This window comes from Ursus americanus, chromosome 25 (assembly GCF_024610735.1).
Source record: "Ursus americanus isolate L20-20 chromosome 25, mUrsAme1.1.p, whole genome shotgun sequence".
Classification (NCBI taxonomy): Eukaryota; Metazoa; Chordata; class Mammalia; order Carnivora; family Ursidae; genus Ursus; species Ursus americanus.
Genome location: NC_142151.1, coordinates 42,492,293 through 42,507,037, shown reverse-complemented (window position 1 = coordinate 42,507,037; position 14,745 = coordinate 42,492,293). Strand labels below are relative to the sequence as shown.

The 14,745-nt window shown below is 48.0% G+C and overlaps 1 protein-coding gene across 4 annotated transcripts in view; it reads left to right on the top strand.

Annotated features, from left to right (window-relative positions):
* Window positions 1-603: 603 nt before the first annotated feature.
* The window catches only part of BIN2 (bridging integrator 2), a 29,005-nt gene continuing 14,863 nt past the window's right edge, over window positions 604-14,745 (top strand). For 3 of the 4 annotated variants that reach the window (XM_087855844.1, XM_045801029.2, XM_045801027.2), the window contains exons 1-2: window positions 604-758; window positions 7,403-7,483. In XM_087855844.1, the coding sequence (XP_087711970.1) occupies window positions 678-758; window positions 7,403-7,483 (162 nt within the window). In that variant the 5' untranslated portion in view covers window positions 604-677. The remainder of the gene's footprint in view (window positions 759-7,402; window positions 7,484-14,745) is intronic. The other variant, XM_045801030.2, reaches the window with a different exon arrangement.

Sequence of the window (14,745 nt, the reverse complement as noted above, 5' to 3'; positions counted from 1 at the left end):
CTCCCTTTCAAATCCCACCGTGGAGTCCTGCCCCTTCCCGCACTCCGTCCCTACCGGTTCTAGGCTTACAGCCAACGTCCCCGGCAGAGGCTTTCCATCTTTAAAAACCGTAGCCTGGAATAAGACGAGCATTTTACCCGGCAACCCAGAGGACACGCGCATGCAAGTGAAACAACGTTTCCCAGTACTCTGGCTAAGCGGAAATCGCAATCTTTCTACCCCATCGTTCCAGTTCTTTCCCAGTGCTGATGGTTATGGCGAATTGCCTGCGGGCACGAATGGGTCTCGGCCCACTTTCGAAAACTCTGTTCCGTGGGGCGGGTGCTCCTCTCCCTGCGGGGTGCGCAGCTTCGACGCTGGATTTGAAGGAGCACCCCCTGAGGGCAGGCCCAAGTGTCCAGCCTCCTCCTCCGAACAGGGGCAGCCCCGCCTGCGCTCCTGGGGTCCCCCTCGGGGGCCGGGGCTGAGCGCTGGTGGCCCCGGAGGCCTCCGGGCCGTGGTGGCTGCGCGCGGAGGGGGCCTCCCGAGGAGCCTGCGCGGCCGCGGGGGTCGCGAGCGGCGTGGGGCGGGGCGGCCACGGCCACGGCCGGATGCGAGGCATGCTGGGAACCGCACTTCCTCCTCGGGGGCCTCCAGAAAACCACAGGCCGCCGGGCCAGGCGCCCGGAGCCGGCAGGATGGCGGAGGGCAAGGCGGGAGGCGCGGCCGGCCTGTTCGCCAAGCAGGTGCAGAAGAAGTTCAGCAGGGCCCAGGAGAAGGTAGGTGGCCGGGCCGCACCACCCGCCCGTCCCGCCGGCCCGAGGCGGACAGAGGGGCGTGCAGGGTGCCCCGGGGGGCCTGGGCCGAACTGAGGGGTCCCCCGCTTCCCCGGCAGACGGGAGTGGGACTGGGTTTCCCTTAAAACGGAAAGATTTGAGAGCACGGAGGAAATCACCCGATCTTCGGCAAGGATAGAGACGCAGAGGAGACAACAGTCTCCCTCTGGAACCCTAAACAAGGCTCAGGCCGACCCAGAAAAGGTGGGAGTTTTTGTCCTAGCAGCCCAGCGAGGATGGTACTTTACAGATGATGAAATTGAAGGTTCGAAGGAGATACCCTGCGCAGAGTCATAAGGCAGCCGTGACCAGCTGTGCTGCCCGCGAGGACCACCTGGTCCACAAGCACAGAGTAATTCTGCAGGGCTCCCTCTGTACCCACCCCTGCCTGGTCTCTGTGCCTTGTTGAAGCTGATGTAAGCAGTAGCCCGTATCTGCCTTCTGTGCGGTCTCTTTGGTGTTGGAAAGTACCGGCCCAGGGTGATGAAGGAGCCTCTCTTTCTAGATTGTGTCCTTGGTTTAGCTCTGGGTGGCCCTACTCCAGCACTGGCATTTAGGTAGGCTGTCCCCCCGGAACACCTCTCTACACATTTTAATGACATTCTTGTTTCTACCTGTCCAGAGTATGTCCTTCCCTGCTAACCTGAACCTCTCTGCTCTCTACCTATCAACCCTGGTAGATGTATCTCCTCTTTCTGTCTTGAGGAAGCCAGGGTCATGTGAAAGAGTGGAGGAAAAGGAAAGATTCTGTGTGGCTGGACTTCATTACTTCACCTTACTCTAACTTCACCTTGATCGTGGTTTCAGCATCTTGAAAGGAGGTCTAGTTACAAATCTGATAGCGATCAGAGCCTGTGGGTAGGTCTAGTTAGAAGGGGTGTGGAGGAACAGAAGGCACCCGCTGCACTATGGGTTGGAAATACAAAGAAAACCCAGAAGACCAAAAACTCATGGATGAGAATTATTTTGAAAAGACACAGCAATTGGGGGCGCCTGGGTGGCGCAGTCATTAAGTGTCTGCCTTTGGCTCAGGGCGTGATCCCAGCGTTCTGGGATCGAGCCCCACATCGGGCTCCTCCGCTGGGAGCCTGCTTCTTCCTCTCCCACTCCCCCTGCTTGTGTTCCCTCTCTTGCTGGCTGTCTCTGTCGAATAAATAAAATCTTTAAAAAAAAAAAAAAGACACAGCAATTGATTTTACCTCACTCTTTCACCATCTGTCCTCATCCAGCCTATCATCAACGCTACGCCCTTGGCGTGGGATTCCTTTCCTTTTCTAAACATGGACTCCAAAGCCTTAGATAAATAATGTCTCTGCTCTGGGCTTCAGATTCTGCACCTGTAAAATGAGAGCGTCGATGTTCAGTGATTTGGAAATTCAACGTGGTAAGGATAGCAAAGCGAGAGAAGGGGCGAGGGTGCCTTAAACCTCGGAGGCAAATACTTCCCAAAGGGAGAACCAGCCACCCAGGTACACCCTGGTCTGAACCCCAAGAAGAACAGAGAGAGGAGCCACCTCCCATCTGCCTTAGGGAACTCGCAGGTTAAGGCTGAAAACAGGAAGATGCTGTGAACCCAGACATAAACACAAGGGCAGGCAGACACTGAACTCGGAGCAGTACCTCTGGGCCCTAGAGGTCGTGGATGCTGCTTGGATAGAGCGGGGAAAATGGCCTGGAATGCAGGGAGGGGCCAGTCCTTGAGTCTTGGGAGGTTTCTGAAGGCAAGCAAAAGAGAGGAAAAGCTCGGGTCAAAAGAAAGGAGTCCCTGGAACACTTTATAGTTTACTGTAAGCTGTTGGCTGTAACCTTCTGACTAGTATGAGGTAACTCGGGTATCAAATAGATGGCTCAGATATCGAGCACCTACGATTGACAAGGCACAGGAAATTAAGGAAGACACGATCTCTCTCTTTATGGAGCCAACACTCATGACACGATCTCACTTCATCTTTGCAACACTTGGAGGATGTTATTAACATCCCAATTTTAGAATGAAGAAATGAGACTCAAAAGAGATTGGCAAGTGGCAGAACTGTCACTGAAGGCCAGGTGGCCCGCCTTGGATCCCAACCTCAGGCTGCGCTCTTGACAAAGCTCCTGATGAACCATTCTCACATCTGGGTCTGCCCACTTCCTGCGGATCTCTCAGGAGCAAAACCAGGAGTAGAAACACCTTCTGCTCAGGCCTCCTCCTCTGAAGTGCTAGGAGTGAAGGCCCAGGGACTGTTACACACAGTGGAGATGAAGTGTTCTTCTTGTTTTATTTTCCAGTTTCCACCCAGACTCAACATAAGACTGAATTGTGTTTTTACAGCAAGATACTTCTTCGCATTTCAGATGAATGCTTTCACCATCTGTTTGTGATTTCTCTGTGGCAAACCTCTCCGTTCTCCCCGGAGAAGGGGCATTGTTTACCACTTCTTTGTTGGTCTTTTCCTCTACTGACTTTTACTCAACTTGTCTCCCAGAGGGTTCTGTCAACAATACTTACAGAAAAATTCCTTTGTCCAGGATCCTGGCCTGGACCCAGGAAGGAGTTTAAAGATGAGTAAGAGGCACTCTCGAACCTGCCAGAAGCTTACAGTCTAGTTTAAAAAAAAAAAAAAGGGTGCAATGAGTCACCTGAGAGATCTGCACTCTGTGGGAATTCAGAGGCGAGAACGACGGAGGAGAATCGAAGGAGGTTTTGTGGTAGAGGGCGGAATTTAAGCTGGGAATTACGGCTGATTAGTAGTTCCTCAGGCGAGCGGTGGGGGAGCATTCCAGCTGAGGAATGCCAGCATGAGCGCGGCCTGGAGTGTGGAAACCGTTTTAGGCAGAACAGTGAGAAATGCAGCTGAGCTGGAGTACAGGGAGTGGTGGCAGAAAAGGCTGGAAAGTATTTTACGGCCATGTTAAGGAAGAGCCTACTTTAGCATATATCCTGAAAATGAGGATTTCTCACATAAACTACAGTACTGTTATCACACCTAAGAAAAAATTTGTAACAAAATTCCATAATATCTTACCCGGGGCCTATTCAAATTATTCCAACTGAGAGAGTTAACTAAAATATAATAAGCGATTATGGGGGAGGGTCCTGGTAAAGAACTATAGCCACCGAACATATCTGCAATGATTTTTTTTTTAAGCTTTATCCTCATACCCCAATCTACGTAGACGTTAAAATAGGTCAAGAACCCGGGAATATTCTTTACCTTTTTCACCAAGCGTTAACATTTTGCCACATTCACTTTGTCTCGTGTTCCTGTTCTTTCTGTCTAAATGTCTCTGCCCCCCCCCCCGGGGGGCTAAATTCTTAGTGTAGCACGTTAGGGACTCTCCTTGGGTGGGCTTTCATTGGGAAGTGGCCCAAAGGTGGAATTTATTCGGTCTTTCAGATCTTTGTTGAGCACCTGTGCGTTCTCTTCCGTCAGGGAACTCTAGTTCTAGCGGAAGAACGTCAGTAGCATAGTTCACGTGCCCTGATAGACCCAGCCCTGTTGCTAATGGCAACAAGCGACTTTGGGCCTGGGGCACTGGGTTATGCTTTCAGGGTGATCACACTCCTTTTTTCAGTTTCAGAGTTAAAGGTGGGAGTGTTCAGCACACGCACTCCCACCCCCTTGAAGACTTTTTGCCTCGAAACTTGTGGGGGCTGGGGAGATGGGGTATGCCACATTAACTCTAGACTGAGCTGACCATCCTTTCAGCCCCTTCCACCTAAGAAGAACCATGCCCCGGGCAAAGGAAGGGAGGAGTAGCAGGAAGGAAGTGAGAGCAGTACTTACCACTTAGACAAGGTGGTTTTGCAACTTTCTGGTAGAGGATGGTGTTTTGTTGGCGGGGGAGGGAGGGGAGGGTCAGGGAAGCCGGCAGACTCTGCGTACCCAGGGTCAGGTGTTCGGTGAGATGAAGTCAGAGACACAGACGTATGGCTAAACTGAGAAGGAAACAGACAGGTACTCCTAGGGAAGGGGGTGGAACTGCACAGAACAATGGTGGATTTGTGTTAAGCGCTCCCTGCAGGGCCGCCCTGGGAAAGCATTTACAGGTATAATGTCGTTGAATTCTCCCAACAGCTCCAGGAGGTGCTGTTATCTTAGTGGGGGAAGGGGAGTTTTGTAAAGGAGACTCAAGAGACGCATAGGCTTATTTGCCCAAAGGCTTATACCGTAAGTGTAAAGGCCAAGGCAGGGCCTGTATCTGTTTGACTCTGGAGCCTTAGATCATAACCGCTCCAGAGAGAGCTCCAGAAGTCTGAGATGCTAACCCCGGGATTAAGAATGGGGACACATGGGTCCGAGGCTGTGCATAGAGCCTTCCTCACTCCCGAGACCCTGACACTTTTGCGTATGATTCACAGCCCTTCACGGTGAGACTGCCATCTCCGCTTCTAGCCCCCTTACCCACCACGCCCCATAACACACCCTAAACCAGCCACACTGAGCCATCTCATGGAGCTGTGTGAGGATCGGTACTTACTTTTCTGACTTTGTCTTCTTTCCACTCTCCCCCCTTATACTCTATTCCAGTCTAGCAAAATCTTTGTTTTTTAAGATTTTATTTATTTATTTGAGAGAGACAGAGCATGAGCGGGGGGAGGGGCAGAGGGAGAAGAGCAGACTCTGCTTAGCAGGGAGTCCAAGGCAGGGCTTAATTCCAGGAGGGTGGGATCCTGACCTGAGCCAAATGCAGACACTTAACCAGCTGAAGTACCCAGATGCCCTGTAGTTTAGCAAAATCTTCATTTAAGGCCCCCCCTGTTGATCCTCTCCTATATCAGGCCCACTCTCCTTCCTGTTAGAAGTATTAAGTATCTCTTCGCTGGATACTGAGAAATCTAGATGAGTAAGGCAAGTACCCGCTTCTCAAGGTGCCCACAGTTTAGAAGGAGACATAATTAGATAAATACAAATAATAAAACAGTAATAGAAGTGTCTGCAAGGTGCAGAAGGTGTAAGCGCTTAGGAGGGAGTGATTAACTCAAGTAACAGGATGAAGGAGAATGTGGTTAAGTGTCATAAAGGATGTGGAATATGAATTGGTTTTTTTTTAATTTTTTTAAGTTTATTTACTTAAGTAATCTCTACAGCCAACCTGGGACTCAAACTCGCAACCCTGAGATCAAGAGTCTCCTGCTCTTCTTCTTCTTTTTTTTTTTTTTAAGATTTTATTTATTTATTTATTAGAGATAGAAACAGCCAGCGAGAGAGGGAACACAAGCAGGGGGAGTGGGAGAGGAAGAAGCAGGCTCATAGCGGAGGAGCCTGATGTGGGGCTCGATCCCGTAACGCCGGGATCACGCCCTGAGCCGAAGGCAGAGGCTTAACCGCTGTGCCACCCAGGCGCCCCGAGTCTCCTGCTCTTCTGACTGAGCCAGCCAGGTGCCCCTAAATTGGGGCATTGTTTTTTAGATAGTTGCCTGAGAGACAAGGAGGGGAAGAACATTCCAGAAAGAGGGCACAGCATCTACAACGAGCCACAGGACGGCTTAGTCAGGAAACTAAACAAGTGTTAGGGAAGGAGACCTGCAGGAAGGAGGAATAATGGGGGTGAGCTTGCTGCGGCGTCGGATCGTGGAGACCCGTCTGCATACTAGAATTTGAACTACAGCAGATAGACACGTATGGGCATTTACTACAAATCCGTTGAGCAGACGAGTGGAGAATCATTAGAAGGTTTTAAGCAGCAGCATGATAGGCCTGTTGAAGCAGGCCAGGTGAGAAACAGGGAGTGCTGAGAACAAAGCCATGATGGAGAGACTCGAAGACATGGAGTGGTTTCCAGAGATGGGCACAGTGAGGAATTCCATGAAGGAGGTGAGAGAGAAGTAGTTGAGGGCAGCCCTGAGATCCTTACTTGGACCTGGGGGAGTGTTAGTGGTGCCTCCTTTCAAAATGGGGGCTACAGGCAGTAGAGCCAGGGCTTGCTTGCTTGTTTATAGGTGAGTGTCCCCTGTAAGAACAGGCACTGTATCTTTTTCATTTCCCTCCCCTTTGCTTTAGCACTGAGACCAGTGTGGTGGCTGGCTCTCAGGTCCCCAGGGGAGAGGAGACAGACACAGAGAGCATTCATTTCGAGCTGAATGTTAAATGCCTTCTATCTGCTCCTCACAGTTTTCCACAAGGGACCTCCCAAGAAAAGAGTCTCCTGCCTGCCTCTCTCACCTCATCTATCTAGAGGAATCTGTGGCTGTGGCTGGAGGAGTGTCTCTCAAGTGAAAAGTCTTCAAGGCTCATGTTTTACCTTTAAAAGCAACGTACCTTTTACATTCTTCTTATTAATCCTTGTTTTAATATAATACCCCCCCAAAAAAACCCCACTGTAAATAACAATGTCATTCCCAGCCTATATGCCGTTTATTCCAGGCTTTCTATATACCCCTTCGCACACTGCTACGTACCCACAGGACTATCCCAATTTGAGAAGAACCCCAAAATGTGATCTTTTTTGCAGCAATGTGCTATATTTTAAATTCCACTGGGCTGATAGAAACACAGACCCCTTCAACTGCGTCTGAGACTCAGAAGCCAGGGTCCCATGAGGCCAACGGGTGAGAGAGACTTGACTATAACCTTGTGGCCCTTTCCAACTCACATTCCCAGGTACTGCAGAAGTTGGGGAAAACTGTGGAAACCAAAGATGAACGGTTTGAACAAAATGCCAACAACTTCTACCATCAACAGGTAATCCGGAGGGTAGGGAAGGGAGGCTTGGAGGAAGCAGGAAGGGAGGGCTGACTGGCAGGAGAACAGCAGGCTCTGAGAACCAAAAGGCATCCCTCCTAAGCCATCTTCCCCCCTGGGGAGAGGGCCACAGGGTGACCTGCTGCTTACAGAGAAACTTCCCTTTCCCGTTCCTGCTGCCCTGGGTTTTGGGGGACAGACAAGTGCTCTTCTTTTCTCTTAGTGGTTCCCCCAGCTACAGTGGCATCACCAGGTCCTTAGACAAAGTTGTAGCGAGCCCCCGCTCCCTCTGTTTTTGGCTTATCACTTCCCCAGGGTGCCTCTTTCCCACCCTCCGGCTCTTCTCGTCAGAGTAACACCCTATTTTCCTTGTTTCCTCTTTGTCCACTCCCTCTGCCTCCCCTGAGCCCTCGTTTCTAAATCATCCCTCCGTCTTTCACCTGTCGTTCTCCCCAGCAAACCTCCTATTCTCCCTGCGCTTCTGTCTTCACTGGATACTACAGGTAATTTTATGTAGAAATTTCCATTAAGAAGTGGATGCCAGGTTTCACCTCCCAGGGGATATTTCATTTCCTGTCTCCATGTGCGAGGCACTGTGCTGGGTACTTTCATGCACATGATCTCATTTAACTGTCACCTCAGCCCCGGAGTTTGGAGGTTGCAATCCCCTCCTTGTCATAGAAGGGGGTTATTAACCTCCATGAATATCCCATTGTCATGCAGTTTCACCACTTAACTCCGCGGAGTCAGGTCACAGCTCAACGTTAAGGGCACAGTCGCCCACTGGACTGCTTCGCTGCAGACACCAGCCACAAGCCTGGAGCTCCCAGGCCCCCTGCACTATACCAACGCTATAGACTTGGGGGTTCCTACTAGCCACTCAGCATCCACAGTCCATGAGAACAACTCACAGAACTCAGGAAACTGCTCTATTTACAATTACTGTTTTATTACCAACGATACAAATGAGGACGAGCCAAGTGAAGAGACACATAAAGTGAGGTCTGGGAGAGCTCCAGACCAGAAGCTTCTGTGTTCCCAAGACATGTCACCTTCCCAGCACGTTGATAGAGGATTACCAACCAGGGAAGCTCACCCACACGTCAGGTGTCTAGAGTTTTTTTTAATTGTGATTTATTAACCTAGTAAATCACTGACCACATGATTGAATTTAATCTCTAGCTCCCTTTCTCTCTGGCTCCACTGGAGGTCAGGCTGACATCACCTGTCTCAAAGGCCCACCCCTCTCATCACATGGTTCCTCTTTCCAGCCTGACCAGCCACCATCCTGAGTCATTTGTTTCGCATAGACTGACTAGGATCTGAGAGGCCCACCATGAATAACAAACACATTCCTATCACTCAGGAAATCCGAAGGAGTTAGAAGTTACTTCCCAGGAACTGGGGACAAAGGCCAGCCAACTTCTTTACTGGACAGTATCAGTAAATTGAATTATATGGAAAATAATTCTCTAAAATTCTATTAAAAGGTCATTCACTATAATCTAATTCAGCAGTTGATTGTATATTAGAATCATTTGGGAATATATATATATACATATATATATATATTTTTTAAGATTTTATTTATTTGAGAGAGAGAGCATGAGGTGGGGGAGAAGCAGAGGGAGGGGGAGAAGGAGGGGGAGAAGCAGACTCCCTGCTGAGCAGGGAGCCTGATTTGGGGGAGGGACGTTCGATGTGGAGCTCAGTCCTAGCAGCCTGGGATCATGACCTGAGCCAAAGGCAGACACTTAACAACTGAGCCACCCAGGCGCCGTATGGGAAATATTTTTACATGTGAGGTCCCTGGTAGTAGCGCTTGGGAATCTGTACTTTTAAACTTGTTTTAATGGAAGTTTTCAAATATATGCAAAGCTAGGAAAACTTGTATAATTAATCCACACGTACATACCCATCTCTCAGCTTTAATAATTAATCAGCTCATTTCTGTTTCCACCTACTTTCCCCCATCCTTGATTACTATGAAGCAAATTCTATGTATCACATAATTTTATCCATAAAAATTTCATTATCAATCTCTAAAGATAAGGACTCTTTTAAAATATAACCACAAAGCCATTATCACACCTAAAAATATTTTCTGTGAGATATTTACTCATTACAACTAACCAGAAAGGACAAGGAAAACATGAATTTAAAAAATCCTGATTTGGAGGCACCTGGGTGGCTCAGTAGCACCTGTGTTCGGCTCGGGTCACTATCCCAGGGTCCTGGAATGGAGCCAGATGAGGCTCCCTTCTCAGCGGGGCGCCTGTTTCTCTCTTTCCTTCTGCCCCCCCCCATGTGTTCTCTCTCTCAAATAAACTAATAAAATCTTTTTTAAAAAACCTGATTTCACACCGTCCCATGCTACCACCACTGTTGTTTTATATCCTTACAATCACTCTGCTATGAATGTGTATGATCTTTAAGTAAATCCACAATAAATAAATAGGTTTACAAAAGTGAGATTATTGGGGTGCCTGGGTAGCTCAGTCGTTAAGCGTCTGCCTTCAGCTCAGGTCATGATCCCAGGTCCTGGGATCGAGCCCCGCATTGGGGTCCCTGCTCAGCAGGAAGCCTGCTTCTTCCTCCCCCACTCCCCCTGCTTGTGTTCCCTCTCTTGCTGCCTCTCTCTCTGTCAAATAAATAAATAAAATCTTTAAAAAACAAACAAACAACAACAACAAAAAAAAAACAAAAGTGAGATTATTCCATTGATACTGGTTTTATAACTTGCCCTTTTCAGTTAACAATATAATACAAATATCTTTTCTGATATTCCACTAAAATGTAAGATTAAGTGGTATCTTTAAAAAGTAGGAATAATTTCTTAATGCAAAATATCCAGTCAATGTTCACACTCCCCTAACGATGTCTTTTTTTTTTTAGTTTGTTTAAATCAGCAACTTGTTGGCATGTTTAAGTCTCTTAGGTTTAAAGTTAAATCCCTTCATCTGCGGGTTTCTGATCCCTCTCTCTTTGCGGTTTGTTTGTCGGTGACACTGGGTTATTCTCTGGAAGTTTCCTGCAGCCTAAACTTGACTGAGTCCCCACAGTACAGTTTAGCATGCTCCTCTGTCTCTGGTATTTTCTGTAAATTAACAGTTAGATTTAGAGGCTTGATGAGATTCAGATTTTTGTTTTTGTTTGTTTGGGTGGCAAGAATACTTGTTATTTTTATAGGTGTGAGAGTTTTCCATCTGGAGGCACAGAATGTCTGCGCGTCTCCTTTTTTCGTGTGACATTAACAGCCTTGGTTGATCATTAACCAGGAAATCTATGTTTTATATAAAGTTTCCAGGTAATTATGATGTAGTAGCTAGTCTGAGAACAGCATTTGGCAGCCACTGATTTGGTCTAACTCTGGGCAGGGGGAGTAGGATCTGAGAAGGAGGTGATTTAATCAAGGGAAGAGCCTCAGAGTTGCAGAGCTAGGGTTCCATCTTAAACCCTGTGCTTTTCCGCCAGCACCTCACTAGGAGGCCTCCGCGGGCCTCCGCTCAGCGGCAGGGACTGTTTGCTTCTAACTGCAGCCTGAAACGAATAGGAACCAGTAAGTCGACACCCACATCGAGAGGTTTCCGACTCTAGGCCCATTCTGTACCTCGCTCTTTCCTCTTCCTCTCTGCCTTAAAGGATGGATCTACCGATGAATGGCAGGTGTGTGGGTAGAAAGGGTAGGAGATGAAGGAAAGACCGTCGAGAAGAAGAAGAGGATCACATGTTGACAGTCCCCTCAGAATTTCGCGGGTGAGCCCACCAACTGAACATCGCTTGAAGGGGAGAGGAGCTAGATTTGAGAAATGAAATGGAGGTAGCCTAGGAATAGGGGAGACTTTTCTCCCGAGAGTAGGATTTTCCTCTAGTAACTGGTGTTTGAGCATGCGTGGAAAGGTCATTTCACAAGCATGTCACGGGAGCCTGCTGCGCGCCGGGCATCTGTGCTACATTCTGGAACTTTGCCGTGACTAAGACAACACGCCTGCCCTCAGGCTGTCACGGTTTCAGGAGAAAGACAGCGACAATACAGTCCGGTCTGAGACTGGACCTGGGGTAGCTAAGACGAACAGGAGGGCAAAAGACAAGGTCAAGGAGTTTGAAAGTGAAGTATACCAGAAGGTGGACCAGTTGGCCATGTGCCCAGTGCCTTAGCACAATCAACTTGTAGGTAACTTTTCATTAATAAATAAATATCACTCCCGAACTTCCCAGCCTGAGTTCAAGGCCTTGCCACTTGCCTGGGTTCCTAATCAAATTTCCATGGGTAAGTTCTCCTTGAGGGCTCTGCTTTGCTTCCTCTTTAAACCATATGAAATAAGAAGAATTGTTACCCTCAAGCAGCATTTTAGTCTCTTGTTTCTGGTAGTGACAGCTGCTTCCAGTTCATTGCCTTTAATATCAAACCTAATGGGGCACTTGGGTGGCTCAGTAGGTTAAGCCTCTGACTCTTGATTTCGGCTCGGGTCATGGTCTCAGGGTCTTGAGATCAAGCCCCACATTGGGCTCCACGCTCAGCAGGGAGTCTGTTGGAGAGTCTCTCTCCCTCTGTGCGCGCGCACGAGCTCTCTCGCTCTCTGTCTCAAATAAAATCAAATCTAACAATTCAGCCTCTTCTCTCCCTTCTGGACCTCCATCAGATCAAGCACTTTCAGCACTTGCTCAGGATTGGTCATGCTCCTTACTGTTTTGCTGAGTGTTTGGGTTTCTCTGGGTCCATTTCTCTCCAGCAAGCGGGGAACCCCAGGACAAGGACTTCCTTAGCACATAGCTTTGTCTGCCTAGGTGCTGAGGACAAGCTTCCGGAGTGAGTGGTCCATTAACTGAGGGCTGGGGCTGTTTGTGTAAGGGATAGGAAGGGCCAACTCAGACTCTCTATGGTGCTGCCAAGAATTTGGCAAGGATTCAGAGAGCCAGAGTGATAAAATCATAAAGACTAGAAACGCTGTTACCCGACGTTTATAGAGGAGGAAAATAAAGCCAGAAAAGTGGAATAACTTGCAGATTTTTAACTCCCAGACAAGTGGGAACCTAAGAGTGTGAAAGTTGTATCTGTCGAGAAAAAAGAACGGTGCTGGGATTCTTCAGCCTGGAGACATTTCAGGCCTGGGGGACAGGGACAGACAGGCCAGCGAAATAAAATGACACCCAGTGGTGTCCTACCACCCCACTTCCCGCTACCACCACACATGCGTGTGCACGCACACACGCACACACACACACACACACACACACACACACACACTTCACCTTCTCAAAGGAAAGAACAAGAGCATAAAGAAAGAACTTTGACCTAAAGGTTTGATCCTAAAACACGGAAGTGGGGTTGGGCTTTTGTGAGGCGCAGTGGAAGGCAGCAGACATTCACATTTTATGGACTGGGGTATCAATAGAACCCCTGGTTTTGAACAGCCGCATACAGCCTGCATAGTCATGCGTGGTAGCCTTGATTATAGATCCGATTTTTCAGGCCATATAATATCTAATGGAATAAAAAACCAATTTTGATTTGTAGAAATTATTTGTAGAAATTATGCAAGATGGTTTAACAGCTTTTGTTACTTAGATGTGTATTTTGGAGACCAAATTTCAGGGTGAAGTAAAAAGTTGAGCCCATGTTCTTTTCTTTCAAAAAAGAACTTGAAACCCTTGTTGATTTTTATAATCCTCAAAACTTTTTCGGAGCTCTCTCGAACCTCGGCTATCACATTTTTAAAGCTCTCAAACTTAGACACACCTACCATATCCATGTTTAAAAGATTTTGTGTACATTGAACATCTTTAGATGATTTCAACTTTTTTCCCATAAATGAAAAAGCAAAGAGGAAATGAGACATCCTTCCTGGTGAATGCTGAGTGTTTCTGAATTTTGGTGACTGACTGTCTCCATCGTGCTGTTGAAAGCACTTTCTCAAGGTCACTGGTGACCTCCAGTTCCCAAGTCCAGTGACTGTGACGGTTCTTCCTGCCCTCTAACCTCTCCATAGCATCTGGTCCCTCCTTGGTCATTTCTCTGACGCTCTCCTGATCCTCTCTTGCTGTGACACCCCACACAATGTCGGTTCTTCTCCCACCTCTCTGACAGTGTCCTAAACTCCCTTGAGACCGTCCCTGGGTTTGTCTCCCTTGAGCCCTGGCATTCAGCCCCAAGGACTTTTAACCTGAGCTATGGTCAAGAGTTTGGACTGGCTTAGAAGTGAGGCAAAAAGATGGATGAAATAAATAGTCCAGTTTTCTTTGACTGAGTTGACCTAGATTTTCTCTTGCTAAATTTACATCATAATGATCTTTCCTGCAAAGATTTCCACAGATTTAAAAAAATTTTTTTGAAGATTTATTTATTTGAGGGAGAGAGTGGAGGGGAAGGCGCAGAGGCTGAGGGGGAGAGAGAACCCCAAGCAGACTCCCCACTGAGCACGGAACCCAACGTGGGGCCAATCCCACGACCTATGGGATTACCATCTGAGCCAAAACCAAGAGTCAGACACTTAAGTGACTGAGCCACCCAGGCGCCCCCCCCTAACAAAGATTAAACAATCTTTGTTAGATAGATTTTCTGATTTTCAGTTTTTCCCCATAAATTTTTTTATACCGTTGTTATGCTCAATAGCCTTTCTAATGCTGAACACAAGCAAGTAACACAGATGAACAAGTTCACAAGTGCTTTATGGTGGACCGCATCATGCATCTTAGCTTAAATCCTCCTCCCCCAGAACTGGCGTGAGGATCACTATTCTGACCCATAGGCCCTGCCCAGTAGAACACCCTTAAGTGGGCTGCCCCTTTCAGTCCAGGCCCACACTCCTGAAGTCAGGCTCCAAACGTCAGTAGTCTGGCCTCAAACTCCCTTCTCACACAACTTCTAGAAGCTGGAGTCCACGCAGAGGAAAGACACCGGAATCGGAAGGGGCTCTAAGTAACGCCGTGAGGAACAATAGAGGGAGTCGATGAAAGAGAAGACTCAGTGAGGAGTCTGTGAAAGATGTCTTGCAACATATGTGCAGGAGTTATCAGGTCTGCTCTGAGTACGGAGGACCAGCCCAAGGCCAGTGGGCCAGGGCTCTAGTAGAGCTCTTGAAAGCTGAAGCACAACCTTAGCAAGAGCTCATGAGCTTCTGGTTGCTGGAGGTATTCAGCAATGAATGAACATTTGTCAGGGTTAAAACCAACGTGGTTCATCTGTTGGCTTGAGATGCGATCTTCCAAACTTAAATAATACCTTCCTTTCCTTTTCTTCTTTCTTCTTTTTTTTTCCCCCC